Here is a 24,370-nt window from a genome sequence, read left to right on the forward strand (position 1 = left end):
CATTCAGGCGCAAATAACTGAGCAGTTTGTGTACATCTTCTTCCAAACCGGCATTTTTATATTGCCGGATTTTGACTGTATTTTCCACCATGGAATCTGTGGGTGAATACGAATACAGTAAGAAAGATCTTATTGGTCATGGAGCATTTGCAATCGTCTTTTCTGGGCGAAGGAAAAGGTAAGTTCTGCCTTTGCAAACTGTCTACAATTTTGTTTACATTATCACGGAAGACTCTCATGTCACTTGCGTGCAATTTTGTCTGGAGAGTGGAGTGACTGAATATTGATTGTGATTCAAGTATGACACAACATTGCATCATAAAGTGATATGATGGATTTTGATATGGATCATAATCAGGTCAATACAAATAATTGTGATACATATTATTTTAATATAAATGTTTTATCCTGCAGATGAAAATGTTGTAAGTTTTTCCCTTTTTGAAATTTTTATTTTGAATAGGTCAGTTCATTCACTTGTCATGATTGTGTCATTCATTGAATCAGCATAGGCCATGGTATCTAGATATAAATAAAAGGAAGTCGCTAAATCTTGTTCGCGAATAGACTCAGAGATGATGCAAAACTATTCAATCACTATGGAAATAACAAAAAAATTGGTCGGTTGCCAGGCTGTTGAGGTCAATAACCTTACGGCTCAGGTCATGACCAAAAACGCGTCAAATGCACGCGCGCGATTAGTGGCGAGTCACGCACCCTGACACGTACTGCGTCTGGGTTTATAGGTCGCGCGCCGCAGATAAGTCGCGCGCCGCAGAGGGTTGTCTGATGGTCTGAGGAGTGTATACATAAAGGATACCGTACATATTGTAGGGTAAGGATCATTCCTTATGGCTTAGTTCCAGGATCGTGCATACAATGTAGGAAAACTGTGCACATGAAGCCCATGTGACAACAACAAAATTGGGAGTATGGAGTTTCCATCATCATGTCCATGCATCATGTTCAAAATTATCCCAACCAGAATTTGTGGGAATCAGTCAAACCATTGAGCTTCTATTAGCTCGATGGTCAAACTCAAAGCAAGGCAAATTTAATACCAAATATCTTGACCAAAATTTATATTTGATTGCAAGTCACAATTTTGAAGCAAAAAAGCAAGTCATGTGAGGATGAATCTGCATGTAGGCCTACTTTGCTCAAAAAAGTTATGCACAATCGCCAGCACAACAGCTGAGCTCAGGGCAGTGTCCGATTTACAAATTTTTTCCTACCTGCACTGGTGCATGTAGCCCAAAATTTCTACATGCACAGCAAAAAGTGTGCATGCACCAAAATTAAAGCAAACATAAAATCACATTGAATCACGATCATTGTCAGTTAAGCTTGTAATAATATTCCCGGCTGTCAGTGTCATTTTTATGCCGATCACTCGCCGATTTCTTAGCCAAAACACTGGATGCTGTGGCTTCATCTGTTCTAGAACTAGTCGCCGACGAGGTGCACAATTTCCAGAATGATGCAAGTGTTTTTTGAGCTATTTCCATTTTTGCTGGACATTATTATGATTATTTCCCGTACGTAAACAAATATTTCCCACAGTTTAAATTCCGGTTCTTTTTTTTTCAATTAAATGAAAATGACAGCTTCGACATGTGCGAGGGTATCGGGAATTGGTGGATGACGTCACATTACGCTAGCCCCTCTAAGGGAAGTCATAGTCTCGGACCAGACTGTATGTGGCTGATATCGCGAATGTTCGTTAGGATCGACGAGTATCAGACCGACGCAAACTGGCTGTGTTGAAGACTAGGGAAGTCAATAAAAAAAAATGAAAAAAAGTGACAGTTCTCACGTGATAGGGGTATCGTGAATTGTCAATTTGCGTCAGCCCTGAAGTCAGGATGTTGCGCTAAAAATAGATTGGGTTTTTCCAAATCGGACTGACTGCTTGTTTACTTTTGTATATTGGCCTTGTCATATCGCTAGCGCTAAAATCGTACATGCACACGTGCAGGCAGGTAGTGAAAAGCTGCATGCACAAAGGGAATGTTACATGCACTGGTGCAGGTATGCAGGCGGTAAATCGAACACTGGCTCAGGGCCGTTCAGACCATTAGGCCAGGTAAGGCAGTCGCCTAGGGCGGCAAACGCAGAGGGCGCAAAAAAGGGCGAAAAAAGAAACAACAGGAATGGAGAAAGAAAAGCGAAGAAAAAATGAGGGTGGATAAAAAGAAAAAATGTGAGGAAAAATAAAAAAGGGGCGAAAAGAGAAACAGAAAACAGGGCGGAAAAGGAAAAGGGGACCTAAGAAAAAGAAAAAATGAGCAGAGAAATGGAAAGCAGACACGGGGCGGAGAAAAAGAAAGAAGAAATGGGGCAGAGAAAAAGAAAGAAGAAACGGGCGGAGAAAAGGAAGATGAAAATCCGCGCCTAATTCATCTTTGCGTGCAATGAGCCCACTAGATAATTTTGTCCCCCCTCCTCCCTTGACAAAATGTCCAGGCTAGCAACTAGAAATGAGCTGCAAACTGAAGTGTTCACCAAATGCCTTCATTTGGCGCCCATTTCGTAAAATTTTCCAACGACTAAGAGGCCACATCCCCCCTCAGTCATCCCCCTGCGACGTGAGCCATGTGTTCGCGGTCATATTTTACAAAACTTGTGTCCCCACACTATCAAATTCGGATTGACGCCTTTGGTGTGCAATATACAAATAGGTCAAACTGATTAGTTTTCAAGGGGGTAACCCCCTTAACACTTTTTTGGTACGCTTTGGTGGGGCGGCAGGGAGGGGCTTTGCCTAGGGCGGCAAAATCCCTAGGAACAGCCCTGGCTGGGCTATCTCGTTCAGCATGTGCCGTGCACTTAATGTAATATTAAAATTCTGGTGTGGGCAAACTACAATGTAGGAGAGAGAATCCTTTACTTGAGAACTCTAGTTTCAAATTTGCACACAATAAATGCATTATAAATATGAGGCTAGAGTTTACTGCCAATCGTTTTTCGTAAATTAGTATGACATTTTTTGCAACGCACCTGTTATCTATTCTGCTGCTGTTTGAATTTGGATGAAGGCCCTTTTGATGAGTCAACTATACATCTTTGGAGAAAAGGTTGCCTGTTTTGAAGTATTCTAAAATTTAGTTTATTTTCAACAATATTTATTGATGCGATCGTCCCGTCCTGATCAGCTGTGTTTACTTTCGATCTTTCATTGGTTTACACAGTGTCACACTTCATCGATTTCTACTAGATTTCAAATGCAATTGGTTGACTTCTCGAGCAAAGATAATCCATGTCCTTGAAGTTTGTGCGCATCTGGTGGTGTCAGGAAGCATGTCCCACTCTAGGATGTTCCATGGATCCATGTACATGTATACATGTACTGCAATTTATACATGTTTTTGCTGGCTCTTATACGAGTGAATAAAATGACCTGAGGTCTGCCTGGTACACATATTGCTTTCTGGGTATTGGATTGAATGAGATGAAATCTTATATTGTTGGGGAATGGGATGATGTCATGAGTCTCATTGTTACAGGCGGCTTTAATACGCCTTGACTCCATGATATCCCATTCCCAACCAAGGTTGTACATTATTTTTGTCAAATGACCAAATCTGCCAGAAAGTTTACACACAAACATTATAGTGATTGTACAATGACGATGTAGTCCTAGGATTTGATGGATGGTATAAAAAACTTTTTTGGAGTAATTTGGGGAAGAGGCTGCCCCTTTAATGAGTGCCCCTTTAAGAAGTTTAAGTAAGTAGAGCTTCAGGTAAAATGTCTTATTTTGTCTTATGGCTTTCAACTTAGAGTGTAGCTACTACTACTAGCAGGCTATGTTAGGATACTAAGGGAACAAACCAAAAGTTCAATGATGTCCTGTAAGGCCATGTGTTTTGAGCTCGCCACCCGTACCGTTACATCGCAAATATATATGAATTTTTACACCAATCGAGTTTCAAATTAGAATATCTCCACAATTATCAACCCTAAACTAGCAAAAGTATACATTTTTGGAAAGCTGAAGGCATAAGGAATGTAACAATACATATTTCAACTCATTATACAGGGTGACCTTGAAGTTATACAGGGTGGAATAAAAAATTCGGATACAAAAAGGGTTACTTAATGCATTGCTTATTACTAACTTGCAGTAATAAACTGAAAGTAAATAACATCTATTTAGTTAGAGGATAGGGGAGCCTACAGACTTTGGAAGATAAAAAATCACAGCTGTTTGGTAATCTCGAATACAGGGTGTCCCAAAGTATGTTAGAATTTTTACAATTCATCATATTTTGAACTGAATCATTTTACCCCTAACCCATACAGGAAAAGTAAGTCCATATTTAGATTCCTCATCAAATTTCCTATCAGAAAATGTATACTTTGACTATGATAGGTTAAGTAATAAAATTTTTACAGCAACTTTTAGATTTTGAAGACATCTGCATTACTTTCTACAGTGTTTAATATGAAAACGGGTGGTTTTGTACGTAAAAGTTTGAATTTTATAGACTAAACCAATCATTAAGAGTTCAAAATGATTAAAAACAATTAGCAGAATTGTTTAGCTGTAAATTAAGACCAAAACCAAGTTTATAGCCCCTGTAGCAGTGAATTTATTCAAGTTACACACATGAAACGTCGCGTTCCCATAGAGTTTGTGTGTACCGCTTCCCCCCCCCCTATGCTTCCCCCCCTCCACCACCCTGACTGCTCGCAATTCAATCGACCACAGCTTCGTTAGTTGAAAAGCTATATTGTTCATATTTACAGGTTATTTAGTGGTATTATTTAGCGTTTAAATGAGACCAAAACCATGACATAATCTTTTTGTTTAGCCGAGCTATGATGAATTGAACAGATCACAATTTGAAAATACGTAACACCACCACCCTTTTTGGGTGGCGAGTTCAAAACGTGTGGCCGTAAACGAAAGTCTGTTTATTAGGAAGCTGGCCCCTCCCTGTTCTGTGAAATGTTGGGAATTCCAACCCAAAAGCAGGGACAATCTAAGAGATCATTCAATATATGCAGGGGGAAGTGGGGGTTTTGACAAAAAAATAACGAAACATTTCATGTTCCCCCCTCACGTCTGCTCAACATTTACAGAATCCACTTTTGTTTTCCACCTTTTTAGATCCCCCTCAAGACCCCCTCCTCCCAAATTCAGATTCTCCCACCCCCGGCTTAAATATTGAACCATCCGTAAGGAACTAAAAGTTTGTTTGGTTTATTCCTGGGGGATGCAAAGGGTGTGGTGGTAAACTGTTAGTACCGGTACTTAGCTCCCAGTCTCCTAGTCTATAGAGTCAGACCACTAAAACATCACTGTTTATCAACAATAGCGAGGGATTGGACAGTCGATACACTGTTCAATGGCTTTCTTGTACTCAGGGGTAGTGTTAACCCCCGATCGGGGGTGAATGACCCCCTAAATTTAAAAAAATATCAATTTTTCACCTTACTCCTACCCCTGACAGTCAGGCTGACTACACTGCAAAATATTTTTCACCCCCGAGATTTAATTTTCACCCCATGTATTTGGATTTTCTGCAAGCTCGGGACTCGGGAGTGAAAAACACGGGAAAACAACCCCCGACTTTCGGGCCTTAATGCTATCCCTGCTTGTACTATATGAAATGTGATGTGCGATTTTAAATTTACGTGCCCTGAGCAAACTACGATGCGCACGCACACTGCAGGGCAAAGAACAATGGAAATTAACATAATTCGCGCGCATACTGCCGGGCAATGACGTCACATGTCAAGTGGTCTATACGTACATGATTTTCCTATTCTCAAACTATTACCCTGTGTGCACAGAGCCTGAAGTTGACTTGACTTGATTTCGTTTGTGTGTAAACAGGGTTGCCGTATTTTGAACTCCCAACTTCAGAAGGCGACTTTTAGTGACGACCCGGAGGAACTTATTGTCAAATTTAAACTCGACTTTTGCAGTGCAAACAAACACGCAATAGAAGTCAAATTCATAATGGTTATTTGAAGCATTTAAAAGCATTGACTGAGCAAGTGATGGCACAAAAGTCCAATTCACAATTTGTGTTTTTAAAAAGCATCATGTAAACACCACATCACCAAATAATTTATGCTAATCCTACAGTTTCTGTAAATTGCAATTTTAATTTGATGTGGCAATTGAAGTAAACCGGGTCTAGGTTCGTTCATACTATGCCACAATTTTTTTTGTTTTTCCATTTTTATTCACCTATACTTGGGCCTGGTGGAAAGGAAAAAAAACATACAGTCATAGTCCACCAGACCCCATCTTAATTACTGTAACCAAGATACATACAAAGATCAGAATATGCATGAGATTTTAAATAATACCGCCCCACCATGACAACAGGACCCAACCAATACCTCTGTTAAAAAGAAAGAGCAAATGCTGCGCACTACCAATCCAAGAGTGATGAAAAAGGCAAGCAAAATAAGAAGTGGTAGCCCAGCAAAAGCATGAAAAGGCCTACACAAAGGCAACTGTTGGGTCCCCCTGCCATGGGTGGGCAGAATCAGCACTATACAACATATACTTGTATAATATGAACAAATTATGTTGGTTACATGTACATCAATAAACTAGACCAGGGTATACTATTGCTTTGCGGTGTGGTGCGTTGCCGATATATTGATTACTGGTACTTTTGCCGCAACTTGTCGCATTTCCAAGTTAAAAATGTATTTAACTTTATTGCGATACCGCAACGATGCAGTGCGGCAATGCATATAACGGACCTTATGCTTCACTGCCAGCAAATCTAAAATACAATTATGGATATATCCATAGCCGTAAGGTTGAAAATTAACCCTGGATGTTTATGTCACCTCCATTCCTCTTAATATGTGCAGTATTGTGCACGTGTATATAATATGATAATATTAGACCTACTGAGTAATTTCTTGTTCTCACTTTTCAGAAGCCAGATGAGGTAGTTGCAGTGAAATGCATTAACAAGAAAAACCTGTCCAAATCACAAACTTTTCCAGAGAAAGAAATTGAAATTCTCAAGGTAAGTGTCAGGTGTAAAACAACCAGGTTTGTTTCTTGTACAGTTTGTCCACTCTGAAGTACAAAGTGACAACGCGCGCGTATACAGCGCGTACACAATGCGCAGTGTTGCGTCTCTGCTGCAGGTATGCGTACCTTCAAAGTCGGCACAAATGTGTGCGTCCGCGTCGGTACTTTGTACTTCAGAGTAGACAGACTGTAGGCTGTGTGCATTTCAATTCGGAAGCAATTTAATTGCATTTGTTTTTTATTTGAGAAATCCTAAAAAATGACATTTTCAACCAAAACATTTTTATGACAAATTTTTATCAAGATTTTTTTCTCATGGTAAAAAAAAAGCAATATAATTATAAAATCACTGAGAATCACTGTAAAATTTTCCTAGAACTATAAATTTTCACATCTAACCTACCATATTTATTCCATTAATCGCCAGGTGGGCGCTTATTTTTTTACATTGTTTAGGCCTACAATGTGTAAAAAGGCCCAACATATTCATCTATTATCATCAATGTGTCATTTATGTTTCAGACCATGATTCAGATTTGCATGGGCAGTTAAAATTTAAACTAATATCACAGTTTGCTTGTTGTAAAGTCACTGGGTGGGCGCTTGTAGGTACTTGGGCGGCGAGTGGAATGAATAGGGTAAATTGTTCTCTGCACTGATTTGAAAATAAATAATTTGGGGCATATGTTACCATTATACATCCTGACTCTAAAAATAAAAGGAGTATAAATGGCATTTCACATACATTGCACACCTACATGTAGGTTTGTGCAAGATGCTCTGCTCATCATGTTGGATCTGTTCAATTAACAAAACTATTGAATGCTCACTCAACTATGTTGGCATGACAGCCAGGAAAATAATTACATTGCAAAGAAGGAACCCTATGTTTGAACATGATTGAAATAGAAAGCTTGAGGTTAACCCATTGGGCAATTGTCATAATTTCCTATTTATCTGGAACATAAAATGACCTAGATTTGTTTGGATTGAGTGCAAATAAAGGTCACATCCTATTCTAACCTGTTTGTATTGTCTTTGTTAACAGGACTTACATCATGAGAATGTGGTGGCCTTACTCTACTTCAAGGTAGGTGATAAGTCCATGTTAATTTTTGTTATGGCATTCTGCAGACTCATCTTCCCAGTGTACATACTGGATAGGGGGATTCGTAATATTTGGTTGGTTTTCTATACAGCATAAAGGGTCAAAGGTCAAAATTTCTTTCTGCAAATATCATTTATTTGAGGTCATTTATGAAATTTGCAGGCCTGTAAAGCTTGCATGATAATGATATGGGAACAAAAATATTAAAATAAGGGCGAAAAGCAAGCTATGTTTACCCTACTTCCTCCATCTACCCGTAGATGGAGGAAGTAGGGTAAACATAGCTTGCTTTTCGCCCTTATTTTAATATTTTTGTTCCCATATCATTATCATGCAAGCTTTACGTCCCCCCAGTCAACTCTCTTATGAAGGTAAACATTTTCATATAGAAAACCACAAGTCCACTTTTTTGTGTTTGTCATGCAAACTGATATTTTTTTGGAAAAAGATTGGGGAAAAAGATCAGTTTATTTGAGGTTTGGTACCCCGTGGCCTTGCCCTACAGGTCTGGTTGTTTTGATTTTGCTACAGTGTTTGTGCAGCAAAGAAGACTGCACAAACACTTTTTAAAAGTTCTATTCCAGACTACATGTATTACAGTTTGTACATAAACACTGGTGATGTGTTCATAATAGCGTAGTAAGTTGCTGCACCTAAGAACACATCAGCACCCTGAAAATGAGGTCAGAGCTCAAAATAGCTGCACAGCTAATTTAAGCAGTGACTTTTATACCATTTATGGTTCAACCTGTAAGTGGTCATTCACCAGGTCAGTGCACAGACATATAAACAGACCTGGGAATTTGTTGTTTTGAAATCTATTTTTAGGGATGTAGTAAATTTAATAGGGATGTGGTATTATGTAGGGCTACAAAATCAGTGAAACTACAATGTAGCTCCTGTATGTAAGCTATCTTATGATCACAGTGTTATCACATTTTCACATGATTTAATAAGACTGAAGTAGAAGGAAATGTAAATGACATGAAATGAAAAATGTGATATGTTCCTTTTAAAACATAGGCCTATATAAATAAAAGTTTTAGATTAAAAAATTTACTTTTTTTTTTTTTAGGGGCTGAGCAATAATTAAATTTAAAATTTCCAAATGGCGTGCCAAAAATGCTTGCCCCCCCTCTCGGCCTGCCAAAAATCGCTTGCCCCCCTCTCGGCCTGCCAAAAATCGCTTGCCCCCCTCTCGGCCTGCCAAATATTTGGGATCCCAATTTGCAAACATTTAAATGGTCTAGACATATGTTGCGAGCACAGCGAGCAGCAAATTTGTATATTTAAAAGGATTTCTGTACTGTTTTCCTAAGCCTTTTTAGAGCGTTTTATTTAAAATGCATCACATGAATGTGTGCCAAAAATTGCTTGCCCCCTCTCAGATTGCCAAAAATTGATTGCCTCCCATTTTGGCTTACCAAAAATTTCTTGCCCCCCCCCTATTTTACCCTCCCACCAGGGCTTATAATTATTGCACAGCCCCTTACTTTCCATGTTTTTGTTTTGTGTAGGCCTACTATCAAAGTGGGAAAATATATTATCATAATTAAATTTGTAGGTGATTAAAAATTCTGAATTAAGAAATGAAAATATGAAATTATTTAGGTGCGAAGGTTGTATGTATCTGACCTGAATACACAGATCACAAATTATTGAAGTGGCGAAATATTATAGCAAGGTACTCTTTACATGGAGGCCCTGTTACTTACATGCAAGTTGTTTATTTTGTGCATATAAGTGTGAAGTAACTTTATATACAAACTTTATTTTTGCTGTTGCTATTTTTGTGCCTGCATGTCCACTCACAAAATGTGTGGAAATAAAACCCTTACGAAAACAACAGCAATCAGCATACAGTATCTGTTCTCATTCTGAAATTTTTTCTGGAAATTGTAGGACCTTGATTTTGTATGTTTACTATAAACAAATAGTATACAAATTTGCTTTCATGACCTTGTCCTTGTTACTAGTACTTGTGAATACTCCATAGCAAATAAAGTTAACAAAATCCCGCCAAATCCTTTCATTTGAATTGGCAGTTAACAATACAATTATTACTTTCTGCTTCCGTAACTAATGTGCAGTTTTGATGTACATGTACCACAGATCACAAAAGAATCGAAAGTTATACTTGTATGTTAAAAGGGCATTTCGTGATCCACAGCCTCATCCCCCCACTTTTTTCAAAAAAAGTTGAGATTTTTATATCACTGGAAACCTCTGGCTATATAATGTTTATGTACAAAATATTTCTTGCAGATTAATTCGTTTAGCAAAGATATCGTGAAATTTGAATTTCATTCTGGTGCACCAGAACGAAATTACAACGCATTGTCTATGGAGCAGTGTAATACACATAATCATGCATAACTTCATGAACATAAAATCGGAATCAACTGAAATTTTGGGAATAGGTTTTTTCGTGGATATCTAATGAAATATGACATAAATAGAGGATGCTAGGATCACGAAATACTCCTTTAAGTGAACAAAGACCTTTAATACCTAGCTAGTTTGTTTCAGATACTCAACACTTTACCTGGCTTCTGTGTTCTTGTCTGTTACACATCTTGTCTGAGCCTTTGTTTTGATCAATTAAAAAAGTGAGCCATCTGTAAAAAATTCATTTTCAGATTGGACTATTTGTTTATTTGTATTAAAATTATTTTGCCAAAGATATTCTTTTCCTTTTAAAAAAGAAACATGCTAAATATGTGTAAAAAATGTTCAAAATGATTGAGTCTCTAAAACATTTAAAGCAGTGTGGGGGTCTGTGCAAAATATATTCTTAGTCATTAAAATCACACATTGTAATAGAATACATAAAATTACCAAAATTCAAGCAAATTATTTTTTTTAAAACCCAGTCATAAAAGTTCAAAAATCTACATTCGTATGACACAGACCTTCAGTGGTCATGATTATTTAGGGCGTTAGTCTTTTTGGTGTGGTGTATTTGTTCTGGTAAACAGAAAGTGGCGTGATAATATATGATAATGCAATTGGGAATTTGTCTTTGGAGTTTCCTCTATAACTTTGAATGAGAGCCAAAACAATGATGATATGGTATACATACACATGATTTGATTAGCTACACATGGGCAGGTGAGATTCATGTGTTTACTATGTAGATCACACATGGGCAGATAATTTACTGACCTAAATCTGTCTTCTTTGGCACCCAATCTTTATAGTCGGTGGCTTTTGATTAAATTGTACTTTTTCTACTTGAATTTTTTTTTTTGTAATTCAACTAGCCTAATTATAATGCATGGTCATTTTAAAGAATGGCAGATAATTATAGGTAAATAAAAAAAAATTAAAAAAGTGTAAAAAATGTAAAATGTACCATGTTCATTATTGTTTTTCCCAATTCACCGAGCCTAAAGGAAGGAAGATTTTTAAGTTTTAAAGTAAAATGCACCATGTACATGGCCATGCACAGTTTAATATCAGTGGTCTGTGACAGCAAAGCAACTTTTAGACAAAGAACATCTAGTTTCATCCCAACAAAAGAGTGTATTAATAGTTAACAGAAATGATCTAGTTGTTATTTATACAGCTGTGTTAGTCCTTCATCAGCCCATGCTTGATTTAATTCTATTTCTAATCACTATATTAACTTTATTAAAAGCAGTATTTTAAAATCAATCTTTTCTAAGAATTAACTTGAGACAGGATTTGATTTGTGAAAATTAATTGCCCATGAAATGTCATGCCTGTTACAAAAGTTGGACTCCGGCACAAAGCATTCATATGTGAATAAATAAAGAGACCATTGCAAAGTATACATTTTCACCTGCACATATCATTTAGAAGCGCATAAACACAAAACAAAACAAAACAATATTTTCTAAATATTATAATCAAAAATTAAAAACATAAAAATTAAGATTTTAATTTTCTGTTGAAAAACAATGAATGAATTTTTGGTATGATTTTTTTTCTATTATCTGTGATCTGAAAGTAATAAACTGATTTTCATAATTATGGAAACTAAAAAAAGAAAACAAGATGTACATGTATAACTAGACATAGCACAGCCATCCTCTGGTGGCTGTGCTGTTTAACTCACATTTAATCTGTAGACAGTGCACTGGTTCAAGTAGTGTTACGGTCCTACGTTATTTGTGAGAGAAGAGGTATTTTAGCTGAAAATCATGTATGTGACCTCAGACCCAGGCTTCCTTTAATTTTAGGGGCTACATTTGAAAACAATTTACCCAGTAATTTAACTTTTGGGGGCTACATTCTAAATACCCTAATTTTATCCCCATTTACTTTGCCTCAAAGTAATTGTCTTTCAGGGGCTACTTTCTATTAAATCCCCATATTTTAATTTTTGAGGGCTATTTTGGCATTTTCGGGGGGAAATCGCCATTAACCCCGACTATGTTAGTGCTGCTATGACCCTTCTGTGACATTTGACCTAATTAATGAGGGTCATGTGGCATGTGTGGTCATGGGCTGGTCATTGTTTGTGACCAAGTTAGTTCAAGTATAGCTTTAAAAAGGTGCATTTGCCTCCGCAGCCTGTGCAAATAGGTATGAAATCATATTAACTGCTTGCCTTATAGAATTATAGGACACCCCCCCAAGTAGGACAAAGTAGAGCAGAAAAAAGAAAGAAAAAGCCTGTATAGTTGAATTCAAACTTGTTGCCTCAGCTTTTGATTTTAGGAGAATCAGTATTAAATGCAAATAAAATTAAGAATGTATTTAATGATATCTCAAAATATTTGTCTGTTCTCTACAGGACACACCTACATCTCTAGTGTTAGTCATGGAATACTGCAATGGTGGTGATTTAGCAGACTACCTACATTGTAAGTATATATGCTGGCCGGCTGGCTGGCCGTAAGATTATACATTTTACATGTTTACATTCAGGGTTCGAATTCGTTAAAAAATTTTGCGTAGCAGTTTTTCGCTAATTCATCTTAATCAGGATACTTCCATATACTAAAGCATGATAAAAAGTGCTATACAAATGCAAAATTGGGTAGCAGTAACTTCAAAATAAGGAGCAAACTGCTATGCGATACAGGCGAATTCGAACCTGTTTACATTTTATATTTTGTGGGTAACATTACCCTATGTTATGCCTGATTCTGACAATACTTGATGAAATGGTGCTAGTTTTCTCAAGCATACTCTACGTTGTAAACTATATGCAAATATAAGCTCATCTGCATATTTGTTCTATTTGACTAATAATTTCTGAATGTCACAGTACATTGTACCACTGCTATGTGATGACTTGCATTTTATGATGCTTGGTACAAGTGTGCGAGTATGCCAAAACATAAACCTGGGTGTATAAACCCAATCATATTTCTTTTCAAACAAGAACAGCTAAGAACCCAAAACCCCTGTATTAATATTTGTGAATCTAGGGATGCTGAGAACCATGTAATTCTAGATCTTCATGCATTTCATCTTACCTTGCATTCAAATTTATAAAATTAGAAGTGTATTGTGCTGTAATGAAAAATGCACATGAAATCCAAACTTTGTTCTCCTTCTTCTGTTTTGTCTACTACTGATATGAAACCCCCTTTGGGAGACTTGAGCTCCTCATCTATCCCTTATATGTCATCAGCAGATAAAGATGAAGTTGTGGCACATCTTGAATTTCTGAAAAAAGACACAGATGTAAATATTTATGTTTTGTGACCTCAATGCTCTTCCACTCAAGTGAATTGAATTCCTAATGCGTGCAAGTTGCATGTGTTATGTGTTGTCGTATATTCCAGTTATTTTAATTAGACACCTGATCTTTTCATTTTGTCCCTTGCAGCTAAAGGAACACTAAGTGAGGACACCATAAGGTTATTTCTGAAACAAATATGTAAGTTAATTTTGTAGTTGCTTTTACCTACAGTTAAATACAAAATTAAGTTTTCAAATAATTCATACTGTTTCCCTCTCCCAATATTAAATTGTCATAGATGCATTTAACACTGTCTCAGAAACATTTTTTCATTTCATAAATTGTTGAATCATTGTTGAAATTTGGAAAGTGTTCATGAATGTAGCATTGTTATATACATGCCTTAACAATTTTCCAGTCACAAAATCAAATAGTAGGGCTCTAATCTGTGTAGTTTAGCCCAAACAAAATCATAATTGATGTGAAAATATATAAATAATGAAAAATGTTTGTGCTGATTTGCCTTTTTTTTGAAGATTCTGATTTATTTTCTTTTGTTCTGGGAGTTGCATCCCACGCTATGAGAGTTTTTATACCCAGCATAAAACTGATATATGATGTAAGTGCAAAATAAAAAGCATTGTTATGATTAGCATATAAATGTATTTTGATGACTGAATTATTTTTTTCCACAGCATCAGCAATGAAAGTATTACACAACAAAGGCATCATGCACAGAGACCTGAAACCACAAAACATATTGCTCAGTCATAATTTGAAGACCAAGAAACCAAGACCAAAACCATCTGAAATTAAACTGAAGATTGGTAAGTAAAATTATGGTGGTATATTAAGATATTGATAATAATTGATTGAGCTCTCAAAATGGTTTTTGACAGATGTTCAGAAATGGGGTTAGAAAAGTGGGGAACACAGGAAACTCCTTCATAGGAAATGTTTTGTCTTTAGGAGGGAAAAATTTGCTTCTTTGTAGGTACTTTTAATTAATCTTCCTGGGAAATAACCACATAAGTATCAGGTTTGAAACTTATCATATGTTTTTATAGGTAAGCAAAACATGAAAATGAGTTTATGAGTTTTGACAGAGTGCTTTTAAAAGTTAAAACTTCAGGACTTGGACTAATATGATAACATCAATACAGTCCAACCTCTCTAATCTGGCCATGATGGGACCAAGCACTGTCCGGATAAGTGAAAAATCCGGATAAGTGAATTACATGTAATTCTGCATTGACTGTCCCAAGTACTGAAATTGTGACAACAAATATTGTTTTAACATGGGGGGTAAATAACACTAAAAGATGGCTTTAGAGTGCTTTATGCAACACAGATATTTCATTCTAAGCGTTCAGAGCATGGAATTAAGGTGTTAAATTATCCAAAACATGTTTTCCTGTGAAGATTTCAAAGCCGGATAACAGAGAGATCCATATAAAAGAGTTCCGGATAAGAGAGGTTGGACTGTATATCTAAACAGTTACCAGTTATCAGTGAAGTTTGGAGCATTTAGTGGGGTTTTGATTGACTGGTTAAATCACATTATGAAAAGTTATGAAACATTGACACTCAATTTGCTAACCAAGCTGTAAACCATTGTGCGATCCTAACTCTGACTCTGTAAGGGTGCAAGCATCTGCAAGCAAGAGTTGCTGGTAGCAAGTGTAATCTAAAACTCATCTGAACTTCAATCCATTCTTTAGCTAAGATGTGTGCTGTGATCTCATCACTTGTGTTAAGTGACTCATCAATATGTGGTTTTCTTATTTTTGACCTAATAGCTGACTTTGGATTTGCCAGGTTTCTAGAAGCTGACATGATGGCAGCTACATTGTGTGGTTCACCTCTATATATGGTAAGATATGATAATCATATAATATATTAGCAAGCAAACTGAGTCATTTATGGAGCAAATCAATTTCCAATTTGGCATTGAAATTCTTGGCCATTTTCAAAGATTAAGTGAGGATACAGGCATTCTTAAAGAGAGACAGAGACAAACAACAGTAGACTTTTGACCCAGAAATAAGAAGCAAAGTTTGCTCAAGGAAGGGTGGTTTGAGAAAGATTTTAAGTATATTGGTGCATCTGTTGGTTTGGAATTAGGATTAGATCATTGAAAATTTGTGGAATTTTCCAATAGAAATTTTCTGGGTCTTTTAATGATTATGTGATAAATTTGATGTTGCTAAAAAAAGGTTGAGTTCCCAAGAAATTAAAACTTGTTTTGGCCATATTTCAGGTTTAATTTCAAACTTAATTTGCATAACTTAACACATAATCATAGTTTTTCCCTTTCTTTTTACATCCAGGGTGAAACCAGACTAATCATATGACTTGACAAAACAGTACATGAAACCACACATGAACAAACCTTATATTAACTTGTACTACATTTTGCTGTTTCCAAACATGTAGGCTCCTGAAGTTATCATGTCTCAGCAGTATGATGGCAAAGCAGATTTATGGAGTGTAGGGACAATTATCTTCCAGTGTCTAACAGGTAGTGCACCATTCAAAGCATCCAATCCACAAGAACTCAAGAACTTCTATCAAAGAGCAAGGACTCTTGAACCAGAGTAAGTGTCCTCAAATTATTGACTACATGTTCTGTATGCGTAAACACAAATATCTCTACCCCCACACACTGATATGCAATTTGCTTACCACCATAGACATTTGACATACACCCTTCAACCTATGACTAAAGCTTTAACTATCTGACTGTAAATACCTTGTCAAACTGCAGCATATCTAGGACATTACAGCTATTAGAAAAACGAAGTATATAAAATGAAAGATGGTTCCCCATTGCAGGCAGGTTCTTGTTTATGTTGAGACAAATCATTATCAAGTCTCTTAATTGAGTGACATACACCTTGCAGGGTAATGCCTGGCTGTTCATTCACCTTGCCCTGGGCATCATGGGACAACGGTGTCTGAATGCTGAATGATTCACCTTTAGAAGTAAAATAAGAATTGGGGGAAAAAGGGAGTCTGCATTAGGTTGTGATCTTTTGTCCATATGCTTAATGAGAAACTCTGGTATTACAGGAAGTTTGAACCTGCCCGCCTGCATCCCTATTGAGTGATGGCTCATTCTTTGTGATCTAATGTTAATTGACACATAATAATACAATTAGAATTGACACTTCATACAATTATTTGTATCCTGTTATGAAATACTATCTATTTGTTTATATCCTCAGTGTGCCAACAGGAACTTCCAAAGAATTGAGAGATCTTCTAATAAGACTACTCAAGAAAAATCAGAAAGATCGTATAGACTTTGGTAAGGCCACAGGTCATTTGCTGTAAAGTTTTTTTTCATGTGATTATCATGAGGCTATGTTTAGTTTGCTTGTTTTCCTTGTTTGTACTAACACCATTAATTCAGGCCAAAACTGTTATTACATCATGCTGAAAGATTGGGCTGAGAGTCTTCAATGTTGTAGAGAAATTGATGATTTACACACACCTTGATGGAAAAAAATAAAAGAGTTTTAAAATATCACTCATTCTATAAAATATAGAATAAGTTTGGATTTTAATAGAGTTTTTGACTTTGGCAAATCTACTGATTGTATGTGGTATGAATGAATTCACCTGTTGTTGGGAGTCATGTCTAAATCTGATGTGACATTTGAACAACACATTGATGTTACTAGATCAAGAAATTCAAACTATGATTGTGTGTTCTTATGAAGTATGTTCATGTGTTGTGTTGTGTTGTGTTGAATGAATTAAATACCAATATTTAGAGCAATGAGTGTCAACTATAAGCATTCATGTGGATCCCATAAGATAGCATGTTAATGAATAAATGATTTGGTGAAATTGGTGTTACCATATTTTTCCAAGCTGATATCAATAATTGATTTCTTGTTCTAATTTTCTTGCTTCAGATATGTTCTTCAATCATCCCTTTCTTGGTAAAAGTATTCCACCTACCTCATCATGTAAGTAATAGAAAATGTTGTAAATTTCAAGTGCATACTATTAGAAACCTAGCTACTTGATATTTATGTAAGGCAGACAGCATAAATAAGATATTTTACAAGTTTTGTTTTAAAGTTCATCCTTACTCTATGTATATTTCTTATTTAGGGATGAAATCAAAACTCGACTGGTGGTTGACTGGTTTGAACTGTGTTCCATTGTTTAGAACAATAGAAACTTGCTCCAACCGGACGGAACCGCCTGGAACCGGCGGTCGACCGCCGGTAGAGTTGTTATTTCATCCGTTCTACGATTGAACATTGTGAATTTTGAAATGATTTTTTTGTCAAATAATTGTGTAGTATTAATTAAGTTGAATGCATTATTATAAGTATTTCCTGACCTTGTATTTTTCAGCATCCCCAATGCCAGTACCAAGTAGAACTCATAGTTTTAGTTCAGACTCTCCTGAACACAGAACAATATCAGTATCCCCACTGTCAGGCAATATGCCCATCTCATCTCCAGAAGATCAGGCTCTCCATCACCACCACCACCATCATCGTCATCGGAAGAGCCACTCACCCTCTCCTCACAGAGGGATGCCTAAGAAGTATTCAGCTTCTCCAGGTTCAGCTGAGAAGTATGGTACACCTCCAAGTACCAGCTCATTAGACAATGATATTCTTGAAGATGTAAGTATGTCTGCAACATGTAAAATAAAAGTTATTAGATGGGTCAATATTGAGTTGATAAAGGTAAAGATGCTTGTATACACCATCAACAAAGGCGCAGACTTATTTCCTGAATTTGTGATTTTACAGTTATTGGGCCTGATCATTTGTTGGTATTTATACAATGCCTTTCACATGTGCACATGTATCAAAGCGCTTTACATTCATTCCGCTGTCATTAGAATATGTCAGCTGCCATACAATGCCCAAGGCATGCCTATCCGTTTAGGTCGCGCTCAATGGACAATATTTATAACAGCTCCCCATTTCACCCCTGGGTAGAGAGAGGCAAGTAAGGATAAGCGCCTTGCCCAAGAGCGCAACACAATGGCACCACCGGGGATCGAGCAGAGCCCATACTGCTGCGCTACCATGCCCCATACTTACTTTTAAGATTTAAGAATAGTGTCAAGTACAGTTAGGATTGTAACACAATCACAAAGAATTTTATTTGTTTTCAAAAAAGAAATACCCCTTTTTACAAAGTTTTGTTGTTAATAGGGAAAAAAAGAAAATAGTATTAGTATACCCATATTTCACTTATTTGTTGAGTTAGTAGCCATTATGACACTTAGTCTTGAGCCAAGTCTAATGTCGTCTGCTCATTGGGTATTCACAAGATTAGTGTCTGACTTCACTTAAGCAAACAATTGGCTTGTCCTCTTTAAGAGTACTCCAGATTAGATAGACTAAGCTGCCAGTTTGACAGAATCCTTGATTCTAATGCAATATTTGAAAATGTCCATATTTTCTAACATTTGACATACTTATTTTTTTCAGGATTATGTGTTGGTATCCTCATCTGACTTGCCATCAGACATGCCATGTAAGTTTTTTTGAATTCATTGCCATATGTTGAGAAAATAATAAACTTTGTATATTGTATTAAATAAGTATAGGACTGATGACTCAATACCCCTTAACTTATTGGACAGAAAATGTTGTGAAATCCTTAAATTCCTCTGATTGGATGTGATTTCAATTTCTTGTGCATGTCCATGAAGTTGAATGCACATGAAGTACATTTTGAGCAAAGTAATTAAGCAATTGGGCCTGTCAAACACTAATATATGTATATTACTTGCCTTACAGATCGAACAATAGAGAGGAATAAATGTGGAAATCCTAGCATTTCACCAAGGTAAGTAACCATTTGTTTAATGTGTGCTTTGGCGTGTACATTAAATTTGGTCATTCTTAGGGGATGTCAGCACAAACATGCTTGTTCGCATTAATATTAGACGCAGATCATCCCATGACAAGGTTTTTATGGTTGGTCTCTATAATCCACAATTAATTTTTATCGGATTCTTGACAAATTTGAACAATCGGTCTCAGCTAACCTTGAGCAGACAAAACAGACAATAAAGTCAGTGTGTTATGCCATCATGCAACATGTTTATGTTTATATGCACTCTACATTCTGATCATTTGGTGACAAGGGTTTTGCGGTTGGTCGCTATCCATCAACAACCAGAATAAATACATTTTAATTCATAAAGTTGTAAACAAGTTTGTGATGGGCTCATTTATTTACATTATGGTGAGTTTTTGCCTTTAATTTTTTGGTTTGTTGATGCCCTATTGCTTTGTTTTTGTCTAGTTTAGGATTTCAGATAAGATTTCAAGTGAACCAGAATGCAATTAAAAGATAACCATAAATATTTGCTACTTTGTTTCAGTGGTTCACCACATGGAGTCAAGTTTACTTTAGGTTCATCTCCTTTAAGATTGTCACCTACCCAGATCCCAATGACTACAGCCACAACTGTACCATCTCCCAGTGGAAGGTAAGCAAGTATTCATCATCCATAATAATTCACCTTATCCTTCTTAACCGCCCGCTGAAAAAAAAAGCATTCATTTCATTTGTGGGAGAGAGTAATCATCAGTTTCTGTTCTCATGTAGTTTGAGACTATTTTGAGTAGCAAAAGAATCAGTTATTGATGTTATCTTGACCAGTTTGTTTGCAAGTGGGAGTGTTAAGCTACAGGCCTGTTTACATGTACCTTTGAGACCATTGACAACAAACAAACAGCCAAATTTGAAATAAGTTTTCCTGTTATTGATCCTGACTCAAGCTGTTTGTTTGCAAGTGGGAGAACAAACAGAACTAAGTTTTCAAATTAAAGTAATTCTGACTCTGTCATTATTATTTTTGAAAGCAAAAAGTACACTGTAAAAGATTAATCAAATTTGATCTTCATTTCATACACAATGGGAAGAAAGAAGTGCATGTCAGTAAGTTTTGCAATGATTCAAGATTTATAAGAAATGTTGAAGTGTAGAACTTATGTCATAATTTTGGTATTGACAGGCCCACAAGTTTACCAATACCTGCTACATCTCAACGATCAAATACTGAGATGACAAGTCCTACGAGGCAAAGGACACCAGAAAGAAGAGTATCTGCTTCAGGTGCTATTCTAAAGTCTCCTAAAGACAGACCAGATCCATACAGGACATCACCACAGGTAAGAAGAATGACTCAACTTTCCCCATTCCATAATCCTAATCGAATCTTATCTATAACTTTAAGCTAAATTTACACCACTCAAATATTTGAATTTAGGGATGGTGTTTTGTTTGTTATATCGATGTGAAGTACTAGTAAAAGGAATTAAATTGCCATTTGGGGCATGTTGATGCAGATAATTTCAAAATGATGCTTTATTTCACTTGCATATCACAATAGTTGTGTATTCTCTATATTTTCAGAGTATAGCTCAGTTTGGCAGGTCCTCCAGTCCAGTTAGTGCTGTAGGTCTTGTATCACCAAGTAGTCTACCATGTTTAACCTCACCAGGTATGTATCATAACATGGAAGAAAAAAACTTTGTCAGTGATGTAGACAATTCAACATAATGTCTATATTATCCTCCATAAAGTCACTTTTCAGTAATAAAATATCCACCTGTTTACTCTTGCACGATGTCAGGATTGATATAACTTTTCAACTACAATTTAGTAACCAGGACTTGGAATAGTGCAGTTGCCCAGTGGCAGGTGAGACTTATAAATATACCAGGCAAGGCATAACACAGCTATTATGTGCCTGGGTGTTCAGTTGAAAATGTGAAGTATATAAGTAAAGTCTCATGTAAGGGCAGTTGTGAAATCAATCTAGAATGACTAATTGATAATACACATTGTACAAAAGCAATGGAATAGTATCCAGGGAAGTTGACATGCTGTGGAGCCAGATGTGAACCACAGAAAGTCTTCCGATCTAACCCTTGTGCCAGTTTCTGCTTGTCTTATAATGAGCGGGTGGATGCCTGCTAGGTCATGAATATAATTATGTGTTATGTAATGTCAACATCATCGCCATCAATATTATTCTTTTTTTTTCTTTGTTTCACTAGGTGTCATGCATAGGGTAACCCGATTCAACACCAGCCCAACATCACCTAAACTCAACGTATCCTTAACGCCTCCAGAAGGAGCTAATCAATCCCCAGTGTTAACCATTGAGGCTGCCAGGACATCACCTCCAGTAAGACCCAGCAGCGGTGGTTCACCAACGCAAGGTTATTCCCCATCTAGACGGAGATGTAAGGCTTCTCATGTATTAAGTCATCATCCGTTGGAGGGTAAAGTAGAGAGTATATGTGTGCGTGTGTGTTGCTGTGCAGTGGCACCTGTCATCGAGTCTTGTCCTTCTCATCAGTTATGTAATCAGCATCTGTCATCTTTCACTCTGGGATGGTGTCAGGCATGCAAATCTTTGAATTCTGGCAGGGGTTCTCAAACAAAACATTTGTGGTACAAACAGTCTCTTGTCAAGATGTGGACTGGTTTTTATTTATAAACAGTTCGCTCATATGAGGTCTTGTGACATTGTACTTTTGTGTAAAAGTATGAGCTTCTAATAATTATGCATGACATGTTTGAGAACCCTATATCCAACACTTTCCAATCATGTGAATCTAGTAGAGATCTCATCACAAATTAGCTTTTTTCCCTTATCTGATAATCTTGTGGAGTGTGTAGGATTCTTTACAGGATGTCTTGCATTCAAATTAAATTATCTAGCATTCAAAGATATATACAATGGACGTGCATCGGAAATACAAATTTACAAAAATCTTGTAAAAATTAATAGAGAGGTCTAATTGTTTGAGTGACCATCTTTAAAATTGGTAGAAGAGATAAGCATAAAACAAAATGTAGTCAATAATTTTACCATTTTTGTAACAGTTAGTAGCAAAAATCAGCTGATTTGTTGCTAGGCATTGTAGGTGTAAATTATACAAATGGTTCTGTGCAATGTTCAGGATTGCTTTTCTTACATTACTTTGATTATTTTGTGAATCATGTCAATGTTTCACAGGACTATGGTAAGGCTTGGTATGGTTACACAGTTAGATGCTCAAAGAGGAAAGAACTTATTTTTAAACAAAGTGTAATAGTAGAAGTTGTATAGGGAAGGCAAGTTTTCAGGTATGCTCTTTATGGGATCACTTCTTTTCATGGTCCTTTTAGTCTGGTGTCTTGTGGGATGCTTTTATCACTCTTTATACTTAAACTGCGAGTGTATAGGAGTTTTGTTTGCTGTAATGGTGCTGATAGAATCTGAGATTTGTCAATACTTTGCACTTTGCTGTGGATATATCTTGGTGTTATGGTCACCTTTTCTGCACAGTAGCACTAGAAACAAACAAAATAAGAGAAACAGGTATGTAGACTGACAGAGCGAGATAAACAGATTGAAAGAGAATGATAGCAATGTGTGAGAATGTGTGTGCACTAGTTTGCTCATTTCTAAGTATTTTCAAGCTCTCTACTTTACCCTCCAGTTCCTTTCTATTTTCTTATCATTTTGAGGAAAAGAACATTTTGAACATAACGTGAGATTTCACATTTATGTAACAACCTCTATTGATCTTTACTGGCTGTGGGTTTTACCTGGATTGTAAATAAGATGTGGTCTTGTAATCTTTGTTATGTGTCAATGTGAAGTTTAACATGCACAAATGATCAGTCACTATCCTGTCATTCCCATTAAATCAGATTATTATCATGTCATTATATATATTGAAGAACAAGACATAAACAAGCTATGATAACGATAGAACTGTAACAAAATTCAAAATAATATTTAGACTTTGTGTGTGATTATAATGGGAAAATGTGTCAAATAATGGAAAATTAAACCATAAAATTAACAGTCATGAAATCAAAGCTAACGTCTGACATCTCGAAATGTTGTCCTCTCAGACTTGCAAATTTTTGGTGCCTGTCCCCATATGTGATATAAATTCAACCAAAAGAATAGAATATTTATCATTGTTATTTTCACAATTTTTTTGCAGTTTCAACTCCAGCTAGATGTCCTCCCTTTGGTTTTGCCAATCCGTCCAATCTACCCACTATTCTTGGTTCACCCACAAAGAAGATAGGGCTTATTGCAAGTCCTGTATATCCTGGAAGCGGAAACGAAACAAGCCCTTCACAGGTGAGTGCATTTTTACCGTCAGTATATTTCAGCAAAGATGCCGTGATTTTTCTTTAGACTGATTGCTCTTTAATCTTGTCCTTTGCATTTTCACTTATCAGATGAATATCCACTCGTATATTGTCCTTTGCAGTTGTAAATGGTCATTTGGTATGATCACTTCAATGAAATAACTAGAATTTAAAGAATTAAGAGCATGATCGTCCGCCTTGGGGCATAAACAACTATCATGCCCTCAATTCTATTAATGAACCCTGTTTATACATTCCCCAACATTCGGTGATTGTATTTTATCAAATAATTACAAAAAATGAGATGTAACATTATTAAATGTGTGATTTTCCTGCATTTTTTTTCAATACCGATATGGTTACACTAAAGCAGCCCAGTGTGAATGTTGTTTATGCCCAGCTCTTGACCAATCACACAGGCTGTTAG

At 36.4% G+C, this 24,370-nt stretch overlaps 1 protein-coding gene across 1 annotated transcript in view; it reads left to right on the plus strand.

The window, feature by feature from the left end:
• Nucleotides 1-89: 89 nt before the first annotated feature.
• LOC140154746 (serine/threonine-protein kinase unc-51-like) overlaps nucleotides 90-24,370 on the plus strand; it is a 34,538-nt gene continuing 10,257 nt past the window's right edge. Inside the window, exons 1-19 of the mRNA XM_072177312.1 lie at nucleotides 90-178; nucleotides 5,846-5,852; nucleotides 6,915-7,007; nucleotides 8,064-8,105; nucleotides 12,886-12,955; nucleotides 13,930-13,980; nucleotides 14,478-14,609; nucleotides 15,582-15,655; nucleotides 16,219-16,379; nucleotides 17,010-17,092; nucleotides 17,706-17,759; nucleotides 18,157-18,434; nucleotides 19,254-19,299; nucleotides 19,566-19,614; nucleotides 20,156-20,263; nucleotides 20,792-20,948; nucleotides 21,193-21,280; nucleotides 21,840-22,067; nucleotides 23,790-23,932. Coding sequence (XP_072033413.1) covers nucleotides 90-178; nucleotides 5,846-5,852; nucleotides 6,915-7,007; nucleotides 8,064-8,105; nucleotides 12,886-12,955; nucleotides 13,930-13,980; nucleotides 14,478-14,609; nucleotides 15,582-15,655; nucleotides 16,219-16,379; nucleotides 17,010-17,092; nucleotides 17,706-17,759; nucleotides 18,157-18,434; nucleotides 19,254-19,299; nucleotides 19,566-19,614; nucleotides 20,156-20,263; nucleotides 20,792-20,948; nucleotides 21,193-21,280; nucleotides 21,840-22,067; nucleotides 23,790-23,932 — 1,953 coding nt within the window. The remainder of the gene's footprint in view (nucleotides 179-5,845; nucleotides 5,853-6,914; nucleotides 7,008-8,063; nucleotides 8,106-12,885; nucleotides 12,956-13,929; nucleotides 13,981-14,477; nucleotides 14,610-15,581; nucleotides 15,656-16,218; nucleotides 16,380-17,009; nucleotides 17,093-17,705; nucleotides 17,760-18,156; nucleotides 18,435-19,253; nucleotides 19,300-19,565; nucleotides 19,615-20,155; nucleotides 20,264-20,791; nucleotides 20,949-21,192; nucleotides 21,281-21,839; nucleotides 22,068-23,789; nucleotides 23,933-24,370) is intronic.

The sequence above is a fragment of the Amphiura filiformis genome, chromosome 6 (assembly GCF_039555335.1).
Source record: "Amphiura filiformis chromosome 6, Afil_fr2py, whole genome shotgun sequence".
Lineage (NCBI taxonomy): Eukaryota > Metazoa > Echinodermata > Ophiuroidea > Amphilepidida > Amphiuridae > Amphiura > Amphiura filiformis.